General features: G+C 34.1%; 1 protein-coding gene across 4 annotated transcripts in view; it reads right to left on the reverse strand.

The window, feature by feature from the left end:
• SLCO4C1 (solute carrier organic anion transporter family member 4C1) overlaps nucleotides 1-26,651 on the reverse strand; it is a 60,731-nt gene that overhangs the window by 25,044 nt on the left and 9,036 nt on the right. For all 4 annotated transcript variants that reach the window (XR_012505556.1, XR_012505558.1, XR_012505557.1 and 1 more), the window contains exons 3-6: nucleotides 8,754-8,936; nucleotides 3,867-3,963; nucleotides 1,996-2,117; nucleotides 687-799 (exon numbers count right to left, since the gene is read on the reverse strand). Coding sequence is in view for 1 of the 4 variants with exons in the window: in XM_074360409.1 (XP_074216510.1) it covers nucleotides 687-799; nucleotides 1,996-2,117; nucleotides 3,867-3,963; nucleotides 8,754-8,936 (515 nt within the window). In the remaining 3 variants the exon portion in view is untranslated. The remainder of the gene's footprint in view (nucleotides 1-686; nucleotides 800-1,995; nucleotides 2,118-3,866; nucleotides 3,964-8,753; nucleotides 8,937-26,651) is intronic.

The raw sequence follows: 26,651 nt of genomic DNA on the forward strand, positions 1-26,651 counted from the left end.
AATTTAAAATTATAAACAATATTCGCAAAAAACAAGAATGTGCTCGTAGGGGAAAGGAGGAAGGAGAGTTACAAGGTGGGATGAATGGCATAAAAACACTTTAAGGCTTTCATGAGAGATGCAAAAAAGTCATGAAAAGTAAATGATTTCAAATCTTGAAAGGTAAAATTATAAACTCCCTTATGTACAAAATTTTTATGATGCTAAATAGAATACTTTTCTGCTGAATTCAATAAAAGAGATCATAACACTTTTGTTTCTTTAACCTCAAATTCAAAACAAGCAACCACTAACAACCACTTCTTCCACAAGGGAAAAATACTATTTTGGCATTCCCAAAAATATATTTACAATTCAGTGATAACTGGCCAACCCATTACATAAGGGAAATGGCATGGGATAATGGGCTGCAGTGCTAATGAGGAACCCCTGAAAACTGATACTGTCAATTAGGAAACTCAGGTTCTTCCAACCATTCTACTATGGGATAGTTTTCATTTACTCAAAGCACAATAAAATTAAATCTGAAGAGGTTTTTACAAGAGCTAGAACTATAGTAAATAAGCAAATACGAGTGCATTATGATAATATTTGTGTGTATGTATATATGTGTTAATTTATTTGTAATATATACATATCTCTACATATGTATGTGTGTATGGTGTGTATGTGCAGTGTTATTTTACCTTTAGAGCAGCTGGAAAATCTTTAAAACTTTGTCCAAAATTCCCATCTGTATTTTGTAAGGAATTACTCTGATGAGCCTGGGAAGTTTTTCCATCTTGAATTTCTGCCGTACCTTAAAAAATGGTACACTTCATTTACTCACTCAATCACTTCATTCTTCATTTTAAAAAATGCTCACTTTATTTGACACTTATTTATACAAGTATATAAATTCCATAACACAAGAAACCAGTTCCTCTTTTTGTCAACAAATCTGTATGAATATCTATGACTGTAATCTGGCTGTTTTAAGAGCTAGTATTATTACCACTAGCTAAGGAAGTTCCAACCAGTCTAAAAATTCAGACAGTTTATGCTAATCACATATTTGTTCTCCTTATTTACACTCTCTCTAAATTTTTTCTTCTTTTCAAATGGTTCTTTCTCATCTTTTATGTAATAAATAAAGCATGTTTAAAGCTTTTTTCTTTTACTCTAATTCTAACATGCTTTACAGATAAAATAATGTTTACTACCATGTCCTTTAATGTTTAATAATGGTACTGTGAATACATCTGAGAAAGCAGTAAATATGTGGAATTCTAAATTGGAGGGTCCAGGATAGAAAGAAATCAATGAGTCTACGTACTTCTTCTACTCTGCCTACTTTTCTTTGCCCACCTCCAAAACTTAATCATCTATCGTGTTACGTATAACAACACAAATAACTAAATGCCTTCAGCCTAGAAGAAAATATTTCTATAGATATGTATTTGAACCACATGAGTATACGGAAGTAAAATCTCACAGAGAAAGGAATGGATATTCTTTTCTACGAACCTTTTCTTTTTGGACAGATTGTTAATTTTGAAATGTGGTAAAAAATATAAGTATACTACAGCATGACTTGGGTGACAACTGAAGAAAAAGTACTTGTACTATCATTAACAAATAATTAACATTAATAAAAGGAGATTGGCTCTTGAAGTTACTGGATATACACTAACAGTTTGAAAGACACTGTATTTTTCATGAACATAAAGCAGGGTTCCAGATAACACATAAAATACCAATATAGTAAGTATTTGAAAAAGAGGTGAATATGTGCAGTTTTACTGGGTGTTAACTGAAAAGAAAAAAAACCATGAACATTAAGTTTGCTACCCAGTATTTCCTAAAATAAAGACAGCTATTCAAAAGTTTGCATAGGCAGACAACTGAGATTCTATAAAATAAACAGTGACTTTTCTAGGGTTCTTATTAAACATATAGAAAGCAACACTTGGCCTAGACTTGGAATAAACCTTGTTTTAAAGAAAACATTTTTACCTGGTAAATGCTTTGGAAAGCAAGAAAAAGGTATTATCAAAGACCAAGCAAGGAACCAAGACATAAGAAATCCAATCCACCACGCCCCCAACCATCGTGGGTCGTCCTCAGTGATATCAGTGCTGTGACAGAAAAACAAGAGGTAAATGTCAACTCTATCTTGTCATTAAACTAATTATATAATTTATAATTCAAATGCATATAGAGAGAAACATTATTATAATATCCAAAATTTTAAGTGGAGTCATTGTGCTAAACCACAACAGATAGCAGGCATAAATGAGAGCCCTAAGAATAAGTTTACAGAGTATTCCAAAGGGCAAGTATGACATAAAAGTTTTTTGTTTTTTGGGTTTTTTTTTGGGGGGGGGTTCATAATTCTTTTTTTCATTTTTAAATATTTTTTATTGAGTTACAGTCATTCTACAATGTTGTGTCAAATTCCAGTGTAGAGCACAATTTTTCAGTTATACATGAACATACATACATTGTCACATTCTCTTTCACTGTGAGCCACCACAAGATCCTGTATATATTTCCCTGTGCTACACAGTACCATCTTGTTTATCTAAAAAGTTTTAAATATTTAATAGTAAATGTTAAGTATGTTTCTATTTGAAAGCATACATGAAATTTCTGAACATTCATTATCTAACTTTGGCTAAATTTTTCTTTTCTATTATACGAAATACATCTCACAGCAAATCACTGATTTTTGCTAAAAGCCCATTCACTGTACTTCAATTATGACATTCATTTAAATGTAAAATTCTTCTTAAAGTGATATATATTAAAAGTTTCTTATAATGGTTCTCATATTTTTCTATCTACAGGCTCTTCCCCAGAACACACCACTCCTACAACTCATGTAATTCTCCACTGAAATTAAAACGTTCTGTCTTAAAAACCCTGCTCTCTGCTCATGAGCTTCTTCTGAACAGCTTTTTATACAGTCCCTAAAAGATCACCCTAGGACTACTTACATAAGTATCCTTGTGTAGTACCACCTTCTGAATTTTTTCTTATTAACCTATGGTCTCTAAAAGATTGATCTAGTCTCTAAAAGATTAACCTGGGACTAACAGCTACAGAACAAATGACACATCATGATCGTATTTTCTTATTCATTGTTCAGTCACGCAAAGGCTTGTGCAATTACAGTTAAATGAGAAAATATGGGCTAACCAAAGGTCACCAACTTCTCCATTCAGGAAAAGGAGAAGATAATTCAGTGAGTGACAGAAGCAGTTTGGAGTTAAAAAAAAAAAAAAACTATAATTCATGCCTTGGCCATTTACCAAGTTCCGTATATCAACTATTTCGTAAGATTATTAAGAGGATTAAATAAGATGACATATAAAATAAGGTTACACACAAAACCTACGTTGTCTGGTATGGGATGGATAAACATTACCTATTATTACCCCCCGTTGCCAATGTTGTTAAAACTGAATAACTATGACCTCTATGACATTATCAGAGATACCACAGAACTCAGTCTGAGAATCACAGACTCTTGACACTCTTCAAGCTCTCCACCTCCAGGTGAGCCTACCGAAAACATAACTAACTTTAATTACATTATTCTTTTTGCACAATGCATGCAGTCTTAGGTGCTTTTTTGGAAAATTTCACCAGGTAACTATCAAGCATCCTTATGGATGAATAGATGTATCATACCAAGAGATGATATGGTATTAATTCATGAAGCAATGCAGCCAAAATATTACATAAAAATTGTGTGTATTCAGTTTTATTTCCTGAAAAATCCCTCATGATATTCCGAGGAAATACCATAAAAAATGTTCCATGATACAAACATGATTAAAATAATATAAATTTAAACAAAAGAAAAATAGATATTTCCTTGCCTTTGTCCCAAATCAACATCAATGTACAGGGTTAGCAACTGTCCTCCCAACACATAGCCAACAGCAGGGCCTAATACTGACATGGAATATCCAATTCCTAGAAGAACAAAGACATTGAAAATGGTCATTTGTGCAACTTTGCTTTGAAAGTCTGACAAGTGAAGAAAGACAAATATTTTATGGTAGAAAAACGAAATGATTAGAATTACATCAAAATTACACACATTTTCACTAAAAAAAATACCATCTGAGTGATATCACTTAACAAGTCAAGGAGCTTAAAATATATAATTCAACATAGAACATTTTAGACTATATTTAGACTCTCTTTGATTTCAATAAATTCAATAATTACAAATCCATGGAAAGTTTTATCATGTTAACTGGCAGTAGGGGTAGTAAGTACATCTACTATTACCTTTTGAGAATAGTGATAATAATTGTTAGCTACAATTCTTATGGAAGAAAGAATGTGAAATGAGAAGCCTTTCCATTCTGCGCACACTCCAAAGGCATACTTTACTTTGGACTATGGCAGCTGATTTAAAACCTGGATCTGGACAAAGTCTGTTTCTTCAAAGCAAACCATTAATGTAAACTCTTGCCCTTAGTGAATCTCCCATTTTTATTTGCAGCAGAATTAAACTGACCTTATTTCTCTCAGATATTTAAAATGTTGCCATATATAACTTTTTAATTTTTGTAAAAAAATTACGCACACATCAGTATCCTTGTATATTACCACCTTCTGAATTTTTTTTATTAACTACTGAGATTCTCACTGAGTAGCACTGTCTAGATCACCTGCTTTTTCCAGTGTTCAGCAATTATTCCACAGTTAGCAACAGAGACTGCTTTGCATATGTTCACAAATAAGTTCATGAAAGAAATATATCCAGCAAGCAAAAAACTTAAAGTTTTCAATTGATGAAAGGTGAATTTGATATGACACCAAAATCTAAAATTCTGGCAACAGTGGATGGACTATGGTAGACTAGTGTTTCCAACCAAACTGCCCACTGAGAAAAACTTTAAAAAACTATAAAAATTACTTTAAAATATATGCTCGAAGGCAACAAGATAAAAATAATGAAGTATCACTGAGTTAAGATTCTGAAGAAGAGAGATATTCAACAAATATTGGGCCTGACTTTTTTCCTGAGTACATTGACTGATTCTACACGAGGCAATGAGGGGGCAAACTGTCCTCTGCTCTTTGTCTCAAGAAGAGAAACAAAAGTTGCAGTTCAGGGAGTGTATCTTGTAAACGCTTCCTGGCCTAGGAGACTCTACTCTAAAAGTAAGGATGGGTTAGAAGTAGACTGAGTCACAGAGTACGTACAGCTTAGCTTCAAATAAACTCAATCCCTGAAATTAAATAAAAGGCATCTCAGGTTGCAGTGTCCCCAAGTAGGATGGAGATTGGAAAGTTTAAAGACACATAGAGTGAAAAAAAAAATTCTAGAACTATAAAATATATTTGTCAAAACTAAAATGAAATAGATCTACACAAGATTATTCAAAACTGAACTGAGTATTACTAAACTGGAAAGTACATTATTAAATCAGTAAATATTTATGAAGGAGCACAGAAAAAAGATATAAAATACAGAAAAAAGAATAAGAGGCAAAGAATACTTTTTTTATTTTTTAAAAAGACCTAGAATGCATGTAAGTGGCATAATTAGAGTCCCAGGAGAGAACATAATAGGGCAGGAGTTATGTTAATAATCATAGGAAATATCTCCAAACTAGTGAAAAATATCAAGCAACATACTCATGAAGTCATTTAAATCCAAAATTAGATAAAAGGAACTTTGCACCTATACACCCGTAATGAATAAAACTAATGAAAGTCAAATGCAAGAAGAAAAGAATATTAAAAATTGCAAACACACATAAGAAACAGTGGAAGTAAAGGCAGTGGAACAGTACTTTTAAAGTACTGAAAGGAAATTAATGGCCAAATAGTCATCTGTTCCCAATGAGAATATTCATTAGGGGAAAGGGTAAAAAAAAAATCATTTTTAGACAAAAATACTGAGAGAATTCATCATGAGCAGACTGTTCCAGTAAATTAACTCAAGACTGCTCTTCAAGTTAAAGGAAAACGATCCCAGATTGAAACTCAAGAGTTGCCAAAGAAAGAAGAGCAATAAAAAAGATAAACATGTTGACAAAAATGGATCATTATTTTTAAGCAAAACATTAATAATACTTTATTTCAGGAATATGAATATATAAGGTATTACAGTACACAGAAATAATTGAATAAATGTTGGGAAAGGAAAAAATAAAGTTAAATGGTTCTAAAACCTTTGTGATGATCAGGAACGTGGTAAAAGTATCAATTAACACTAGAACTTCATAAAATCAAGTTTGCATGTAAGGTAATTAGTAGAGGAACAGTAAAAGAGCATACACCTAGGAAGTTAATAGAGGGGAAAAATGAAAAATAAATATTAAATTATCAAAAAGAATAAAAGGGCAAGAAAGAAGAAAGGGCAAATAAGAAGCACATATTAAGATGAAAATTTTAAAGAAAAAATAACACTAAATGAATTTAAAAGTTCAATTTAAGGGCAAAGATTGTAAATCCAAGAAAAGCATTAAAGACAAAGACATGAAGAGTGAATGGCATGGGAAAGGTTGTGAGGCTCCAGGCGCTGTGTTAAACACTTTTTTTTCTTCATTCCAATAGGGAGCAAGTTTTGACTGTTTCTATTTTGCCCCTGTTTGTCTTGCTATGCATAAAATGTGTTTCACATAGAGGAAAGCCTGCTAACAGTAATAGATATTATTTTAAAAGAAATAATGGAAGAAGATCTTGGAAATGGGCTAATGTTCAAATATAAACAGCATAAGAAAGGAAAGATATCACTCAACAAAACATAATTATCCAATGAAAGGTATCAGTTTTCTGAAATTGAAAAAAAGTAAGTTTCCCAGTTTTGTTACTTTTGTTTTTTCCTTTACTCTCAAAAATTACCATTTGATGAATTTTTAAAATACAAGAAAACGTTAACACAGCAGGCTTGTGGCTTCCATCTTTAGAAAGACTTATGAAAGGCTGGCCCTTGTTTGGCATCTGGGATCTTAAATGTCCAGAGGGATGCCATCATTCCCTAACTAATAGAGGTGGCTTATTGTGCTGAAGCTGTTCATAAAAACAGTGTGGTTTTGTTGAACACCTGTATTCCTTCTGAGAGTCTAGAGCTTTGCTACATGTCAAGGCAGAGGGTTCCTATATGATCAACTCCCAATAAAATCCCTGAGCATTGAATCTCTAATGAATTTAGCTGGTAGAAAACATTTCATACATGTTGTCGCAAGTCCTGACTGGAGGAATCAATTCTACCTGTATGGTCCACTGGGAGGGAGTGGACTCTTGGAAGCTTGCACTTGGTTCTGTCTGTACTTCACCTCATGCAACTTTCCCCTTTGCTGATTTTTCTTTGTATCCTTTTGCTGTAATAAACCATAGCCCTGAGAACTGTCAGTCCTAGAGAATATCAAATCTGGGATGGTCTCATGGGTCTGCAACCCCCTTGCCATGCTTAGTTTTTGAAAAACTTCCTATTTTTGTGTGTTACTAAAATATAAAGATTGAAACTGTCTTATGAGAACTATTGATCAGGAGAGGACCTCAGGAAGAACATCTGTGAATTAGAAGAGTGAAAAACACCACTATTAGCTAACTGAAATAAAAGCATTGTTAAATGAGTAAATGCAGAAGCTGTACAGATTAGCCAGAACTTGTAGAGAGAGAGCATCAGATCTTGTGGAGAGACCAAAGCAAAGCACGGAGAGAAAACAGGTTGACATACAGTGGTTTCCTTACTAGGGATGAGCCTAAGGAGAGTTAGTTCTATCAGGGCTGCACTGAACACACTTGACTTCCAGTGACTATAGAGACTGAATGTTGTGTCACCCCAAAATTCATATACTGAAATCTAACCCCCAATGTGATGATATTTGGAGGTGTGGCCTTTGGGAAGGGATTAGGTCATAAGAATGGAGCCCTCATAAATGGGATTAATGCCCTTAACGAGGAGGCCTCAGAGAGCTCCCTTGTCCCTTCTGCCACAGCAAAAAGACAGCTGTCTGTGAACCAGGAAGTGGGACCTCACCAGATAATGAGTCTGTGGGCACCCTGATCTTCCCCTTCCCAGCCTCCAGGATTGTAAGAAATAAATTTCTCTTGTTTATTAGCCAATCTGTGTTTGATAATCTGTTATAGCAGTCCAAATGGACTAAGACAGTCCCCTACATTAGAATAATAGACTGATAAAGTAAAAACTCATGTGCAAATAAATTATGCATCAATTGGATGTAGGGTCATGCATTGTCTAGTTAACGCTCCCTTCCAGGAACCTCAGGGATGGAATTTAAGAGAAACTTGTGCTGCTAAAAATTAGATCACAAAGGAAAAAAATCGAGTCACAAATAAAAAGCATTAATCTGAAATGGAAAACTGCACAGGAGCTTCTGAGTACTATTTTGTGATTTCTTTTGTTGACTCTAGTCAAGCCCATGGAGGATGAAGTAAGTCACGCAGGATGGCAGAGCTCTTATCTCCACACCTGTATAAAGTAGCCCGCCTTCATTCAAGCAATCTAGACAGCCTACTGCTTGGATGGCACCTCCAGGAAGGCTGGCATGTCCAGCCCAGGAAATAAAGCAGGATGTCAATAAAAATCATAACTGGATTTATCATGATACATCAGTATATAATTAAGCAAAAAAGTAATATTGTATTTATCTAATGTAAATACCTATGAAATCACAACTAACCTTTTAATAAGCATATGTTATGCTTTACTTATGAATTAAACATGCAACAAGATGAAATGATACTGAGACGTTTACACTGGAGAGCAAACTTACCTATATAGAGAGAAGATTTGTGTGTGGGCACAGAATCATCAATGAAGGCTGTTCCCAGAGTATACAGAGGAGTTCCTCCTACTCCCAGCAACAGTTGTCCCAAAATAAAGACATACAAGTAGTTGAAAAGTGAAGAACTTGAAGTGGTACAACTGGTTCTATTCTTTGGTGTTAGGCAAGTATCTTTGTGGAAAAAAATAAAATCGTGAATTTATCAAAATTTAGCTAATAATTTAAACATCTTATAAATTATACTTGCCTAACATAACCTTCCTTATTTCTTCCAATCACTTCATTCTGACTACATTTAAACTATTTTAATTAAATACATTATTAAAAATATATAATTATGTATAAATACATTAAAATATATTTTATTAAAGAAAATTTATGAAATATTAACCACACCAAAATTTAGAAAATATAGAACAAAACTGAGAAACATTACTTTAAGAAGCAAAATTAACAAATTTTCAGGTAAATTAATGTAAACACAATTGAATCAAATGGTGCCGGGGAGAAGGGTTTTCAGACTAAGGAGAAAAAAACCCAGTAGACCTGATTTTTTTTTCCAAGTCATAAATACAATCTGACCACCATATTAATTTTATCAATCAACATCTTTAACAAATTTGAAAAGTGTACCTAGATTATAGGACATTTTGGCCCAAACCATAATTCTCAATACTCACTACAAATTAGTAATACTTGGAAGTTATGTCTACTTCTTTTTTACAGCTCAAACTATTTTATTAAGTTTATTTTTTGAAGCACTCTTTGGGTCCCTAGGATATTTTTTGGAATATCTTCTAAGAAAAAATGGTTATCTTCAAGATTTGATTAAAATCTTTTTTAAAATCACATTCAAAGCCTGGTTATGATAGTAAATCCATATTTCCTAAACTCATTATATAACATTAATGAACTAAGAGGCTTGTTAAAAAAATATATTTCCAACCCTTTCCCTTTGAATCTGGTGTAGTATCCAGGAATTTGCATTTTAACAATGCTCTCAGCTAATTCTGTTTTTATTTCCTTGATATTAGACCAAGATTTATTTTTTTTCTGACTGATGAGACCTCAGGCCCCCAAAGCACCAATCCTGAAGATTCTTTAACTGTTCTTGGTCATCAAATTTTCAGATGCAAGTTCTATGCATTAAAATGTATTTTAAAAATTTTGTACTTAAGATACACCCTATAACACTGTGTATATTCATGTTATAAGAGGTTGATGGCTATTTTGGCATCAACCTCTTAATTTGTATTTATCACTAGGGTAGGTCTGCAATTATTTGTGATACTTCTCTGGTCATATTAGGCATTTGAACTATAATTCTTGATTTCAGTATTCACTTTCCTGGAAGTAACAGATTAGACTAACAATCTGTTATTATTTGATAGATTGCAAAACTGAACATACACACATGTACTCTTGGTTTACTGTTCTGACTTCAGCTAACAAGTGTAAACATTAATACATGATGTATCAACATTCATCCATTGATCATAAGAAATGTAGCACACAAAGAAAGACATTAATAATAGGTCAAAATGGTTAGGGTGTATATGGAAACTATATCTTCACAATTTTTTGTATATCTAAAACTGTTCTAAAAAAGCAAGTTTACTAAAAAATTTTTTTAAACTATAAAATAAAACAACCAATTACAAACAAAGGCTTAAACTTTCATAGAAATAATAAGTAAATAAATAAATAAATATAAGTAAAAATAATATACAGCACCAATTTTAATTAAACATATACTACCAGAAATACAAGAATAGACAACAAAATTAAAACAGCAGATTTTAATTTTCATCTTTCTAAGTCTAAGATAGCAAATTGCTAAAGATAAGTAAGGACAGAGAATACCTAAACAATATAATTAGCACCACTGAATTTAGGAAAACAAGTCAAATCCTAGTCTCCAATAAAACTGTGCCTTCTATTTTTAGATTCCATGGACAATTCTTAAAAAAAAAGGACCAAATATTATGATACAAAAATACCTGTATACATTCCAAAGAGTAAATAACAATAATATTCTATGACCAAAATGGGGGGGAGGGAGCTAGAAATTTGTAAGACAACAGAAAATGAAAAGGCCCTTCTACCTGGATTCAAAAAAATTAAAAACTATATTAAATTATTCTTGGATCAAAAAATCATAATTCCAGAATTTCTCAGGAATGATGATACTACAAACAATCCACATCAAAATTTATATTCTATAAATAAAGTAGTATTTGTAGAAAAAGCACCTCATTCAAACAAAAAAGAACTCCAAAAAAAAGGAAGTCAAAATAAAAAACATATAAAAATAAATCACACATTAAAGAGGTGTGACCAGCACTAACACCCCTGGGGCTAAATGACTATCATAGAACATCTATGGAGAAAACAACATGCAAAAGAATGCTTAGGAAAAGAAAATACTGAAAAAAGCAAGCAATTAAGAGGTATCTCTAATAAAAACAATAAGGGATTAACAAGTGAACAGAAATCTGATTAATAAAATGTAAAATAATAAAGTTCACAAAAGTAAATCCTTTGAAACAATCAGTAAAGTAAACCACTATCTAACATAATGAAAAAGAAATTACATACACACAAATAGTACATGAAAAAAGGAAGTGAAATGTAAAGAAACTTTTCAAAAAATCACAAAAGACTACTTCAAGCAAATTTCTAGCAAATAAAGTTTAAAATCAGTTAATACCCAAGACTAGATATTTTAGAAATTAATTTTACCAAAACTTTATATATTAAATAATAATAAGATGATAATAATAATAATAGTAATAATAATAATAATAATAAGCCTAATGCTACTTAAATTATTTCAGAACATAGAAACAGGATTAAAAATTACCAAATATTTTTGTTAATTGAGTACAAATTGATAATAACAAGTGAAAAAGATTAATAACAAAGAAAACCACAGACCAATCTCCTACATAAATATCACTGTAAAAAAATAAACAAAATATTAGCAATAATATCCAACAACATATTAAAACATACATCATGACTTTTTAAAAAGCACATAAAGAAGTCTATTAAAATTTAACATATTAGATCTAATTAGAAAAATCAAATAACCACTATCATAGATTTTAAGTAGATAACTGATGTCAACCAAATTAAATTATCAACATAAAACTAGAATAGATATTTCTTTAAGATGATCAAATATGAGTATATAAGTGTGTATACATACATGTATAATACATGCACACATACAGATTGCTAAAATCAGGAGTCAGACAAGGATGTGCACTGTCTCTGCAGCTTTTCATATTGTATTACAGGGAGAAACAAAGGAACTAGAGGCCTGTGAATTGGAAATCAAGAGGTAAAATCATCTCTATTTGCAGAAATTATAACTGTCTTTTTGCAACATTGAATTGGTTCCAGAACCAATGGAAAAACTACTAAAAATAATAAGGGAATTTAGTAAAGTAGTAAGATACAAAATTAATTTAAAAAGAGACAAAAAATAATACACCGAAAAATCAGTAGGCTTCACGTACGTTAAGCTAGATGATGTGATGGAAGAAAAACCAACGTATGACAGGAAAAATAAACTAAATACACTAAGAAATACATGTGAACATCCTATATGAAGGATACTTGTCTACCCAGTGTCACTGAGAAGCAAGCAAGATGGGGCAGAACAAAGAACAGTATGTCATAGAGAAGAGATACCAGAGAAAGATACTTAATCTGAATAGCATTCTTTCTATGTGGGGAAGTAAAAGCTAAAGAACCTACTTATTCATAAGGAACATCTGTCTCAACCAAAGAGAATCCCCACTTGTCCAGAACAGGGTTCCAGTCCCTTTCCTACATGCATATTATTTTATGCAGGACTCTAAGATGGTCCCCAAGATTCCCCACCCTAATTCCTGGGACTGTGAATATGACAATATCACACCTCTGATTATGTTACAATGGCAAAGGGGCTTTGCAGAGGAATTTAATCTTAGCAATTAACTTAAGTTACTAATCAGTTGGTTTTGAATTAACCAGAAAGGAGATTATCTGGTTGTGCTCAATAATCTAACCATGCGAGCCCTTAAAAAGCAGAGGTTTTCTCTGGCAGACAGCAGCAGTGAAAATCAGAGAAATCTGAAGCAAAATGATTCTATCAACCCTTCCTGGCTTTGAAGATGGAGAGGACCATGTGCCAAGGAATGTGGGGAGCGTCTAGAAGCTGAGAGCAAGCCCTACTGAAAACTGTCAAGGAAATAGGAATCAGTTCAACAATTCCAAGAAACTGATACTTCACAACAGTTTAATAAGCTTGGAAAAGAATTCTTCTTTACAGTTTCAAATGAGAACGTGGCAGTCGACACTGAGTTTGAGACTCTGAGCAAGAGAACCCAGAGCTGTGCCAGCCTCTTGATCTATGGAGATGGTAAGATAACATATTTGTGCTTTTTCAAGTCGTTAAGTTTGTAAAATATGTCATGCAGCAATAGAAATTGAATGTAAACATCTTACAAAAAGCTGGCCAAGTTAGAATTCATCTTATTCTAAAGTAAATAATACCCAAAAATGAAAAGCAAATGCATAGGAGGACAATTACTATATTTCCATACTTAAAAAAAATGATAAGAACAATTGCTTCTTAAAATCAAAGCTGAAAACAGGGATTTAATAAGCTCATAAATGTGGCGAGATACAAGATTTAAAAAAAGAAAAAAATGGGATAAAAGAACTCTGGAAAGACATGAAATAAAAATGAAAACTATCATATAAATAAAAGTTACACTGCAATGGGAAAGAGAGAACAAAGATTATGGGAATTACAAGGACAGACAGAATAGGCTTGAGAAATATGAACAAAATCAAATGAACAAAAACTGAGACTTAAAAGATTAGAGAGAAAATTATAGAAAAGATATCCAGACAAAGGAAATCAAACATAGACAGAATCAACAGAACAGAAAATATATATATATTCAAAGGTAAAACTTAGGAAACCGTCCTGAAATAAATGAAGACTGATCTATAATTTAAAAAGGCATAGAACGTGCCTGGAAATTTTGATGCAGGACTTTCAACAAGACATTCCCTTGTAAAGTTACTGGATTTTAAAGACAAAGAAAGAGTTCTTTGAGCAGTCAGGAAAAAAGATTAATCCCATATAGACAGTAAAGGAATGATAAAAAATAATCAATGAAAGATAATGTGCCTCAGAAATTTTATGCTCAGCCAAGCTGTTATGCATATATAAAGGCAAAAGATAAATATTTAACATTAACATCTCCTAGAAAAACAAACAAACAAACAACTACCCGAGGGTATATTTTTGCCTACCATAAAATACTGAATTCAAAGATGCACCCTGAGGACCTCAAGAATTATCAAATAACACAATATTGTAAAATGATTATAAATCAATAAAAAATGTTTAAAAAAAAGAATTATCAAATAATTTATTAAATTGCATCTGTTATAACACAGCTTAACAAGATAGCCAGATTTACCTATTATGTGAATTCTGTGGTATTAATAGTTGAGGAAACTATCTGAACCTTTAATTTCAACTTCTAATGGGAAATCAAAAAACTTCTAAGGGAAACACTTAAAACACCAATTTAAAAGCATGTGATTTGACAATACACCACAAGAGGGAGCGTCTACATTGTTTATGAACATAGAGGAAGACTGCCAGTAAAAGGCTTAGAATTTCACTTAATGAACAAACCAGGGTCCATTCCTACCCACTCACATGTGCAGGAACTGAAGGCAAATAGGTAAAAGAACAAAAGAAAATTCACGTAACAGAATATTTACAAGTTAAATATCAAGCTCACTCTCACACCGAGGCCCACGGCCTGCTCCTCCCCAGGCACTTCCCTTCAGAACCTGTAAGTGGAAAGGAACCACGGTTTCCTGCTGCCAGGGGCAGGGAAGGATTCTGCAGCCTGAGATGGGACTCCACTCCCCCGCCACAGTTTTCTGACAGTATTTCCAGGAGGCACCCATGCCCCCTGAGAAGCACAGTTTTGCGGGCACCTGGTCTCCCTAGTTACCTGCAACAGGTACTTTGAGGCAGCTAATTTTAATCAAAATCAACCTCTCTTCCTCTCTCCTCAAGGAAGGGCTGTGCTTTTCTTTCACTGGCTCCACCTCCCATCTCTTAGCCACTGCCCTGAAGAAGGAGAAAGAGCTGTTACTTTTGTTTAAACTTGGCCATCCCCAAGTCTACACAGCACCCTGTGACCTGGAGAGTGTAGCTCACTCCTACATTCCTCTCCTAGAACGTAGAACCTGTTACCAATCTTCCAAAAACCTTCCTTACAAAACTTTAAAAGAGAAAAAACAAATTATCTTTGAGTTTCAGTGTCTGTGATATGGGTCACTCTAAGCACAGGGCTTAGGGTAGGACTGTTCTTGCCCAGCCTGATTTGAGAAATCAGGAGAGAAAAAAAACCCTCTTCTTGAAGGTGAGGAGCAACACTCTGAAGTCCAGACTTCCGTTGCCTGAGACAATTGACGTAGGAACAGGAGATAAGACAGGTGGCAGCAGGGAATTCTTGGGCTGCTTTGGTTCATAAAAATAGAGAGGGTGGGTGGGAAGAGGCAGCACAAGGAATCGCACAGACAATTCAGGTCTATATTTGTGGGAACTGAACAGCTGAGAGAGCCTTTGCCACCAACCCGCCAGGGAGGCTGGCCTGATCACTCACCTCCAGTGGGAACTAGCTGAACCAATAAAGTGATTTCCAAAAAAGCCTACTACAGCATCCACACAAAGATGTAAGAAAAAAGAGGAAATTACTTTTATTAAAATTAAAATTAGAACACTGACCACGAAAATATTTTCACAGAGCAGATGAAAAATGCGAACACACGTTGCATCTTGATGGCAAAGCAGAAATGAAATAACTTAGAAAAGAAGTGGTGAGAGAAAAAGAGGAGATGAAAGCCCTTTTCAGGGACACCTAAAAAAAAAACAAAAGAAAAAGGAAACAAAAAAGAAAGAGGAGATGAGACATATGCTAGCAGAACTCAGGAAAAAAATAAAAGGGAAAAGCTGAAACTCCATAGAAAGGAAGGTAAAACTGAAAGGGCCACAAGGGTGCATAGACTGAGAAAACACAGTAACGGGCACAGGATATAGAAATTTTAAAAGTGAGTAAAATGAATGATCAAGAAAAAAGGCAGAAGAATGTTAAGTATTTAAGGTGGCCAAAGGAGATCATATATACTCATAACTGAAGTATCAGAGGGAAAAAAACGAACATCCTGAAACAAAATACTCAAAAATATAATTTAAGAAAATGTCCCTAAAATGTAAAAATATGTATGTATATCTTTTATACTTCAATCTTCATAACTGGATGCCAGGGAAACATGACATCAACAGTTAATACCAAGACAAAGCTTCCACCGGACTTTGAAGAGACACTCCAAATTGCATAAACATATGGACTCTTAAGAATATTCTTTGTAGAAAATGTGAGCTGGATATTGTATATCCAGTGTCACGGGCAATTCTAAATTATTTCAGGAAAAAGAGGTGGACAAAGGCTACTGAGTACTTAAATAATATAAGAATATAAGATAAGAAATTCCTAAAAATGTAATGTTCAACTGAAGTCACAAATATCAATGGCACCTTGGGAAAAATAACACAGTAATCTTTCACTGAAATGAAATCTATCCTATTTTACTTACATTATATTGTTCAGGAGGAAAAACACCATATAACCACAGTTGGACTTTACAATGCTTCTCAATACTCAAAGCTTTCACATACATTTCCTAGCCTAATCATCTTTACTTTTGTTTTTTAAATAGTTTTTTAATTTTTTTAATGGGGGGGGGATTAGGTTATTTATTTACTTATTTTAAATGGAGGTACTAAGGATTGAACCCAGGACCTTGTGCATGCTAAGTACACACTACCTTCTTCCCTACCTAGCCTAATCTTTACATTAACTTTCTGCAATCGTTTTACAAATGAAGAAACTGCAGCCCAAAGTCACACCCTATGCATTGTCAGATTTTGCATAGCCCAATAACCAGATTCCTAGTCTTCTGATCCTCCCATGTATTCTCCATGATCTTTGAGCTATAACATAATGAGCTGAACCCTCATCTAAAGAGTTATAAAGCAAGATGTCCCCGAGCATAATTTATGGAACCCTAGGCTTCTGAGAATTTCCATGAGCAAAAGGGTGCTTTGGTCAAATCAGTTTGGGAAACACTGTACTCTATTACTGCACCTCTCCTCTTAGATTAATACGCATGCATTTATATGTAACATGATATAGTTTTACACAACATCTATCATATATTCAAGTTACTTTCCTTCTCCATTAATGTTTAACATCTCACAGAACTAGTGCTCCATAAAACACACTTTTGAAAAATACTGGTTTGAAGTATGATAAAGGTGTCAAGTGAAACAAAACAACCCTAGGTAAATAAAAATTTTAAATGTAACCCTATACAGACAGACTTTAATCTTAAAGGGTCAGTATTACCACTTAATGATTCCTAGTGCCAAACTTCAGGATTTTGCTCTACATCTTCTTTCTTAATACCCATCTCCTTTGGAATAAACATCCAGTGTCATGGATGTGGAAGCTGTGAAGAGGACTTCAAATCTCAATTTTGAACTTTCAATATGTCTTATGCACCAGAGCTATATTTCTAATGACAAATTTCTACCTCAAATGTCTAAGACAAAATTCATAATCTTTCTCAGAAAACCAGCTTCTCTACTTGATTTTTCCATTATCTGTTCATAACATCCATTTTTTAGTCATCAAGTTTAAAACATAAAAAGCATTCAATAATACATTTCTTGTCTATAATGACCGTATCATATGCTTTTCCTACTGCTATCATACTCACTGTTTAGCCCAGCTAAAATTCTACTTCTAGTTAAAAGTTCTCTCCTGAGTTGCCCAAAGGAGATTCCTTCTGCATTTACTAGTGTCTTTCTTCATTCAGTGACTATAAACCTGTATGACTCACTGGGTTCTTGGTTACCATGCCTCACTTTTATCTTATCTTCATTTATGTTAACAGCAATAATAATAGTGATGTTTACTGAGTGCTTATCTTATACATTGTCCTTCACTGGCACACATTATCTTATCTTATCTCATCCTCAGGAAAATCCCATGCAAGAGATACTATTACTTTCCTCATCTACACATGAGTAAACCATTAGATTAACTTCAAAGAGCCCAAGAACTTTTAACAGATTCATCTCATGGTTAATGGTGACATAAAATAAAATTAATTGGTTACTTAAATAATGAGGGATGTGAATTCAAAACATTTCTATAAGGGCTTCTTACTAGCAAGATAAAAAGACAAAAACTTTTGCATGCACTCTACCAATGAGCAATATCCCCCGTTCCTGAGACAAAAACTTTTGATATAAGATCTAACAATCTCTACATCTTCTCTAAAACACACACCCCTGACCTAACAGGCCATTATCACATTAAAAGAGAAGAAAAACAGAATTTAATACCATGAATATAATAGGAATGACCACAAATGTATAAAAAATTTTTTAAACATTAGAAAATTCAATGTATAATCATATATCAAGAAATTTGAAAATCTCTTAAAATAAAAATATTAATTATAAATGACATATGAAGCTATAATTCTGGAATAAATTGAAATGGGAATCAAAAATGAAACTCAAAAATCAACCTACCTGAAATGATTTTTCTGGAGAATTGATATCAAAGCTCAATCAACAACAATCAATCCTTATATGTTATTTAAATTGTTCTAGTACAGAGAAGAAAATAAAGAGTTCCCCAATTTGTTACGAAGTATTAGCACAATTTCACTCCAAAACACAGTCATTTGGAAGGAGGAACTTAAAATATTTCTTCAAAGATTCAATTTGGATAAGTACATAGATATTTTTACATATGAGTTAAAGTTGCAGCAGGACAGAGACAAAAGAGGTAAGTGAAGAAAATTTAATATTTTTGTATGGATGTGGATTATTTTATGGGTGGATTTTTTTTTTTAACAAAAGCAGAGTTAAGGGGACAAACAGCAGGTGCTACCACCACGACGCGGTTATTGAAACCCTGCAAGAACATGGACTTAGGTAGAGGCACAAGGCAGCCTCCACACCTGCTCTGCTGGGGAGCTCACCAGGGAAATATACAGGACAGCCTCCTTCTTCCCAGTGTGCAAACTCCGATTGACTGAACCCAACCAGAAGCCAAAAGGCAAAAATGCATGGCAATGTAGTCCATGGGACTTATTCTACTAAAACAAAAGGACAATTGACAAGCTCTTCAGATCTTCCATCTGTAGCTGGTCAGAAAGCCTGAGCTGACAATCATTTCTTTTTCTATTATTCGGGTCGCGTTTCCCTTACCTCCTGCCTGACCTTCGACTGGTGAGGGATTTTACAGTCTACACTCGTCTTCAGCTGTTCTGTCTCTACCGTGTTGCCGCAGCTCTCCTTTCAGTAAGTACTATGGGGCGTGGGGATGATAAGAGGCCCCCAGGTGAATTCCCTCAGTCCAAAATACGTTCCTTTTTGCTACTGATCAGAAAGAACCCAAGCTCCCCTTGGTAACAAGGATGCATCACTTCTGCCAGTTCAGTGACCATCTTCTCTTCCTGTTGATTACTGAGTATAAAGACTAAGGCAGGAAGCAAAAATTATGTAAGTGAATTTTTAGATACAGTAGCAAGAGGCACCAGTCCACTGCTACTCTCTAGTTCACTACCCTAGGTATTCTGGCTATAGAGAACCCAGCAACACAGAACGGTTTCTGCCTTATCTATCGCATATACCATGTTCTATAGAGAAGGAAGTCTTATTCTGCAACTGATAACGCAACAGACACTATCCTAGCAAGTCAGCAGCTTCTGGGTGTTGGGGTACCTAGTAAGACATGCAAGTGAATTTCATGAGCACAAGTTTGTTACCATAATTCTGCTGCAAATGAAGTTTCTTGATCAGAAGTGATACTGTAGGTTATAATCCTGAATAAGGCATTTTGTAAGTGTCTGTAGGAGCACTGCAGGCAGTGAAAACAAATTCATATCTAGAATACATATTTATTTCAGGAGAACAAACTGCAACCAGGAGAGAGAGATTTTGGTTGCCCTGGGGTATACTCTTAGCCATGGGGAATGTTGCCAAACCAACCAGCAGCTATCAGGACTGGCCCTGCCGCTGGTGAATCAGGCAGTCATTCTGCAATAGAGGTAGTTAGACCAGCCTTGAGGAGCGAAAGGACATGTTTTTGAACCCATGCTTAGCTTTCTCTTATACTATATGGCCGACCTTCACATGGGACAATTCCACAAGTGCCACAGTGGCTGGGGAAAAATACTGATTAACACTCACTGGACAGATCATCTTTTCTTCCTGATTGAAAGCGTCTTCCACAAAGGATGCCCAAGTGATCATTAACAAGTGGCAAAAACAGCTTTATATTCTAGGTCCATGCCCAGAAGCATATTACACATCTCTTTCATTTTGGGTTTTTTTCCAAGCTTCTAACTGGCCAGAACATTATCTGTTAATGTTGTCCATGAATCAGTATAAATCTGTACCTCAGGACTTCTCTTCTATCAAAAGTGAATTTCCACTGACCACTGCCTTTTAGGGACATGCCTGACTGGGGCTATTTTCTGAGGGATGTTCACCTTTGGTGGGTGCCAGGACACCTTGTCCATCCTCTGTAAACCAGGCTACATTTCTACCTCCTGTGTTAGTTAGCCATAAGGAACTCTGTGAAATCCTTATAAAAAGGACACCTAGGTTTTCGTAGTTAAGGCCATGCTAACTTCTGCCTATAATGATAACCCTTCTCCATTTGAAAAGAGGTAAGTACAAGTCAATAAAAACAAGCAGATTAGTAGCGTGAGATGCTTGCCTATACGGTCATGTGTGCCTTTCAAACCCACTTAGTTCTACCATTCCATTTAACAATGAATGGCACTTCACATGTCTAACTTGACGATTTGTTACAGCAGACAACACACACTTCATGATGGAGAGTTCAGGTCACATAATATTCATAATCACGTCTATGTCTAACATACCAGCGTCTGGGAGCAAACCAAGAGTTGCTTTTTAAATGGAGAATAATTCAGGTGGAAAAGCATGGTCTTACTAGAAAAACCTAGGGGTCTTTACTGTGATTTCCCTAAGGAGACTTGCCAGAGGCTCCCTACATTCCCCCTGTCTGCCATAAACACTGCCCATACCTGCTGCAAGATCTTCTGGAAGTCAGAACTCAGAAAGCCTTTGAGCAACGAAGGTCAATTAAAACAGGCTGTGGCATGGATAAAATCAAGGGTATGGCCCTGCTCATTGTTAACGACATTGAATGGATTTAGGAGCCCCGAGCAAATACTTTTAACTGGAAAGTATGTTTCAGAGAAAAGTACCTAAGGGTACAACTCTCCCATTAAGTCTGATAAGCTTAATTAAGTCCAGAGAGAGAGGAGGTTAAGAAAGACAAGATAATGCAAAACTATGAGTGTGGTTATTGGCACATTCACCTGAATCAATTAGGTAAGAAACCACTTTTTGAAACATCTGCACTATCAAATAAACCATTAGCCTCTTCTAAGGGATTATAACTGAATGAGTGTTAAAATGACCCTTAGTCCCTTAATTTCTACAGGCAAGAAATAGGTTGATACAACTTCAAAGCATCAAAAGGAAATATTCTCCATCTGCCTGCCTTAATTCTGTAGACAAGACAATTACAAAAAAAAAAAAAAAAAAAGACCAACAAAGAACAATGAACAAGCCCCCTCCCAAGAAGCAGAAGTAGGGTTTACTCAGGGAACAAGCATGACATCTTCCCAGTGGGATTTTGGGATTCCTCTGAACCAAGTGACTGCTGTGTACTTTCCCCTGTCCAACTGGTAATGGTTATTTTCTTGTGACAAATATACTTCTTCCACATTTGGGTTTTTAAAAGAAGGAAATAGAGAATGCTAACTGGAAATATAAAGAGAGTCAAATGAACTCATAATGTATCACAAAGTTAAATGGAAAACTATAAACTTTTTGAGAAAAAGAAAAGAAAATCTTTGGGATCTAGGACTTGGCAAAGAATTCTTAGACTTGACAACAAAAGGAAAAGAGTGATAAATTGAACTTCACCCAAATTCAAAACATTTGCTCTGTGAAAAACCCTGTCAAGAGGTTGAAAAGGACAGGCTACAGACTAAATAGAAATATTTGCAAACCACCTACCTGAAAAAGATCTAGTACTTATAATACATAAGTAACTTTCAAAACTCACCAATAAAAAATAAACAATCCAGTTAGAAAATGGGCAAAAACCCTGAAACAACATTACACAAAGTATAGATGGCAAATGAACACAAGCAAAGACGCTCAACATCATTAGCCATTAGGAAAATATAAATTAAACCATAATCAGACTTCACTACAACCTATCAGAGTGGCTAACATACAAAATAATGACAGAACCAGATGCTGGCAAGGCTACAGACAGACTGGATCACTCATACCTTGCTGATGAGAATGTAAAATGTATAGTCACTCTCAAAAATAGTTAACCGTTTCTCAGAACACTAAGTATACAACTATCATATGATTGAGCAGTTTTATTCCTGGACACCTACCCCAGAGAAATGAAAACTATGATCACATAAAAGTCTGTACACAAATGTTCATGACTTCATTTTTAATATCCAAAAACTGGGATCAACCCAGACGTCCTTCAGTAGGCAAATGGTTAAACAAATTGTGGTAAATACCTACTAATTAGCAACAAGAAGGAACAAGCAATTGATAAACTCAGTCCTGATGAGTCTTCAGAGAATTATTCTGAGAGAAAAAAGTCAGTTCCAGAATGTTCATTACTGTATAATTACCAAAATATAGTAAAATCTTTAAACAGAAAAATGCTATCATGAAGTCATTTATAATGGAAAATTTTTATTATCTGATTTTTTAATCCCCTTGTTTTTTTGTTTTTTTGTTTTTTTGAGGGGGGAGGTAATTAGGTTCATTCATTTATTTATTTTTAGAGGAGGTACTGGGGATTGAACCCAGGACCTTGTGCGTGCTAAGCATGCGCTCTGCCGCTTGTGCTATACCCTCCCCCCAATAATGGAAAACTTTTAAAATGTAAATATTTAACTCTGTAAGGATGGTTAAAATATAAAATGGAATGTTATGCAAGAATAAGAATCACAGGTTGCAAATTATGCAAAATATTACGTTAATTCTATAAGAAACAGGCACAATAAAAATATTAACACAATCCCTAAGTTGTTCTTCTTAAGAAAAGAATAATAATGAATTGGGTTTTTCTCTTCCCACTTCTTAGTATTATTCAAATTGTCTGCAGTGACCAATAGAACTTTTCTGACCAGAAAAATAAAATGAACTAATAAAAATCACAGCAAAAGAGGGTTGATTAAATAGACTATATATAAAATGAAATAATACAAAAGCATAAGTATTCTGCAGCTTTGTCTTTTTAAATATATAACAATGTCCAATGTATAGTCTAAATTAAAAAAAGCAGATATTCTTAACTTCAAAACCTTCTTTTCTTAAAATGTGCATTTTATGTGTAAGTGTAAATGTGATGTAAAGATGAATATGTATGAAGGTTAGCGCGAATGTGCGGGTACGAATGTGTGTTAATAACTATGCAGTGTAAAAGTGTAATTATGCGTGACTACTCGAGAATACATGTATGATGTGTGTACACATTAAAAAGGCTTAACAATATTGACAGTGTGTTATCTAGGCTGGGTTATCATGAGAAATTTTTATTTCCTTACTTTTTTATTCCTTTTTTTCCCTTTTAAATACCATTTTTGTTTGTATGTTTCTATCTTCTGATTGTATTCCAAAGGGAAACATCATGTTTAAAATTAGGGGAAAAAAATTAAAGATATTTTAAAAGAGGAAACTTGGCTATTTAGAAAGCAATATTTTAATATTTTATTTTGAGTGGATCCAATTAGTCTGAACTACACCAAATAAATTCATTTTCTTATCTCATAAAGCAGAGACAATCCTGGAAACATATCTAATTAAAATCTTTTCTAATATGTTACTTGGAAAGTATTTAGCCATACTTTGGGATATGTCAGTATCATGTGGCACCTACAAAAAAATGTTATCATACTGAAAGTATTTAGTTGTACGTATCATCCTGTAACTACCACTGACAATAACTAAACAAACCAAGAAAGGCAGTTTTTTTTTTACATTAGTATAGCTCTTACTTAATTATCATGAATATCATTGTTATTCATTGCTACTATTTAATGAGCACCTACCTACACCTAGCACTGCCTTGTCACTGTTTGTGTATAATTTCCTATGAGGTAGCAGTTATTATCATCATCATGATTTATAGTTGAAGAAATGTGTGCAGGGTCATATAGCTCTAGCATACAGCGTTCAAGCAAAAATGTAAACTCTTTTGCCTGACCTTAACATCCCTGCTATGCTGCTGCATATTTCCACTCAATGTAATGTGCTAACAGCATTAAAATAAAAGAGAAAAAAGTACATTAAAACACATGGCTAATTTGTGCATTTTTAAGAACAGGGGCTAAGAAAATAGAATTTCCTCATTTCTTTCTCGTCACAAGCCACATTTTTACCAATCTTACAGGAAGCTACAGAAAGCATTGCTTAATCATCAGCTCCCATACATTATATCTGGTTAGACACAACTACTCCTACGGTCAACTTGACTGTCCTATCAGAGCATTTCCTTTTATTTCACACGTGAAGATAAATAAGGGTAATCACTACTAACAGCTTATCAAAAAATAATTCTGAAATTTTAGCACCACCTTAGAAGTGCAGTAGACACCTAGTGAAATCAATATTTTGGCAAGTAATTAAGACAAAAGTAGAGTATCAAAGCATTTTGTTACTATTTCTGAGTATGCTTCTCATTTTAGCTTCCTTTTTTCCTGTTGCAAATTTTTCAGATCCCAAATCTTACCCATAAAGATCACTCACAGCAAATAATATTTGCCTCTGATAACACAATTCTTCCCAAGTCAGTGGCCAAAAAAAAAAAGAAAATGTCCCATTATTCTTAATGGACTATATTCATTTCATAAAGTCAAGTTTATGGAAAATGTGAACAGAGAATCCCAAACTGCTCTTATCTGCCATTACCTACTCATACTACCTTCCATGGAAGGATAAGTCATCAGACTTGTAATATGCCTCCATTGGAGGGGTCCATTCATGTATTTTGACAACCCAACAAACATTGCTTAAGTACCTACTGACGATCACATGCTGTTCTAGGTGCTGGCCATAAAGAAATTTCTAAATTGAATAAGGGTTTCAAAGTCACATACTTAGACATAAGACAGCATACAGCAAATTTTCCCAAAGCCTGTTCCCTGAAACCTAATCTGGGGAAGAAAAGAAAAGTGAGTAGTGGAAGCAGGTAAAAGGGACAAGCAAACCAATGAAGTCCCTTGGTCAATAAGTTCAGAACTCTACACATCACAAGAGTCACACAATGCATTCATTTTTACAGTGATTCACCGCTCTTTCATCTTTTCCCAAACTAACTGAACTACGGGACACATGTTCAACATACTCTAAATACCTACAGAACTGTGCCGTGCAGATTATACTTTGGGAAATGTTGTTCAAGGCCATGGATTTTCAAATTTGTACCTATGTGCAAACTATAGCTGTGGGCAGAACTGAGTTTGTGCTAACATCTCATTGACACATGCTTTCCTTATTTCCATATTTCCTTATTTTTCTCTGTGAGTTTCCTCTATTTCAGAAGTTTGGTCATTTGAATTTCAACAAAACCAGCTGCATTAAGGTATGTAGTATTTCATGATGGTTGTGAAACTCCTATTTTAAATGAAAATATAAAGCAATAATCTTGAAATGAAAGAAACCTTTCTCTTTATGCCCACAGTCGACCTGACAAAATAAATAAACACTAAACTAGAAACATATCTCCCAAAATAGAGTGCTAAAATAATCTGGGTAATTTTTAAAAATTTAAATTCCTGAGTTCTACTCCAGACTTACTAAATCAGGATCTCCATGGGACATGAAATAAGGGTAGCAATGATCCAGGATAATTCAAATTTTCTAGGAACTCTGCAGAAGAGTAAAGTGCCTCTGATATTAAAAATCATGACAGTTTTCATCTGCAGTACTGCATATCCCTAAAAGTTAGCTCTAGCTTTTTACTGTATGTATTAAATTTAAAAATCTTTTCAAATAATTAGTTTTATTACATCATTATATCTTTTAGCCTAAGAAATCACCTTTCTTCTTTATTCATTTCATTACACTAAAATTAAAATATAAGAAAAATAAAAGTGATTTCCATAAGGAAGAAGCAATATCAAGAAGGAAGAACACTCAGGGGCCAAGCAAAATTAAAGCATCCTGTACTGAACTGGTGGTTGAAAACTCTAAGATCCTTGGTCCTATGTCTTCTCCAATCTAGGCTAGCATTCCCTATTTAAAAAAAAAAAAAATCCTTAATAATAAAAGGCAAAGACAAAACAAAAGAAAAATTAAGTCCAACTTTGAGTCCCACTCTAATCATTTTCCTAGTTCAATTCTCTTAAGTAGTTACCCTATGTAACCAAAGTCCTTGATGCAGGATTCTCCCAGAAGTACCATTTCTAAAACATTAGAAATTTAGTGAGGAAGCAAATGGGAAGTGTTGACAGCTACATTTTCTGGAGAGAAAGGGATGGAAAGGAGAAAACAAGGAAAGAATAGAACTTAGGAAAACTTATCCAATTATTGGTCAATAAAGAAAAAGAGCTTTACTAGATTTAGTAATTACTTCTGTACAATTCCCAAGTATTTACTAATGACCCCTGCCCCAAAGTCTCTAAGAGAAGAAAAGA

This window comes from Camelus bactrianus, chromosome 3, assembly GCF_048773025.1.
Source record: "Camelus bactrianus isolate YW-2024 breed Bactrian camel chromosome 3, ASM4877302v1, whole genome shotgun sequence".
NCBI lineage: Eukaryota > Metazoa > Chordata > Mammalia > Artiodactyla > Camelidae > Camelus > Camelus bactrianus.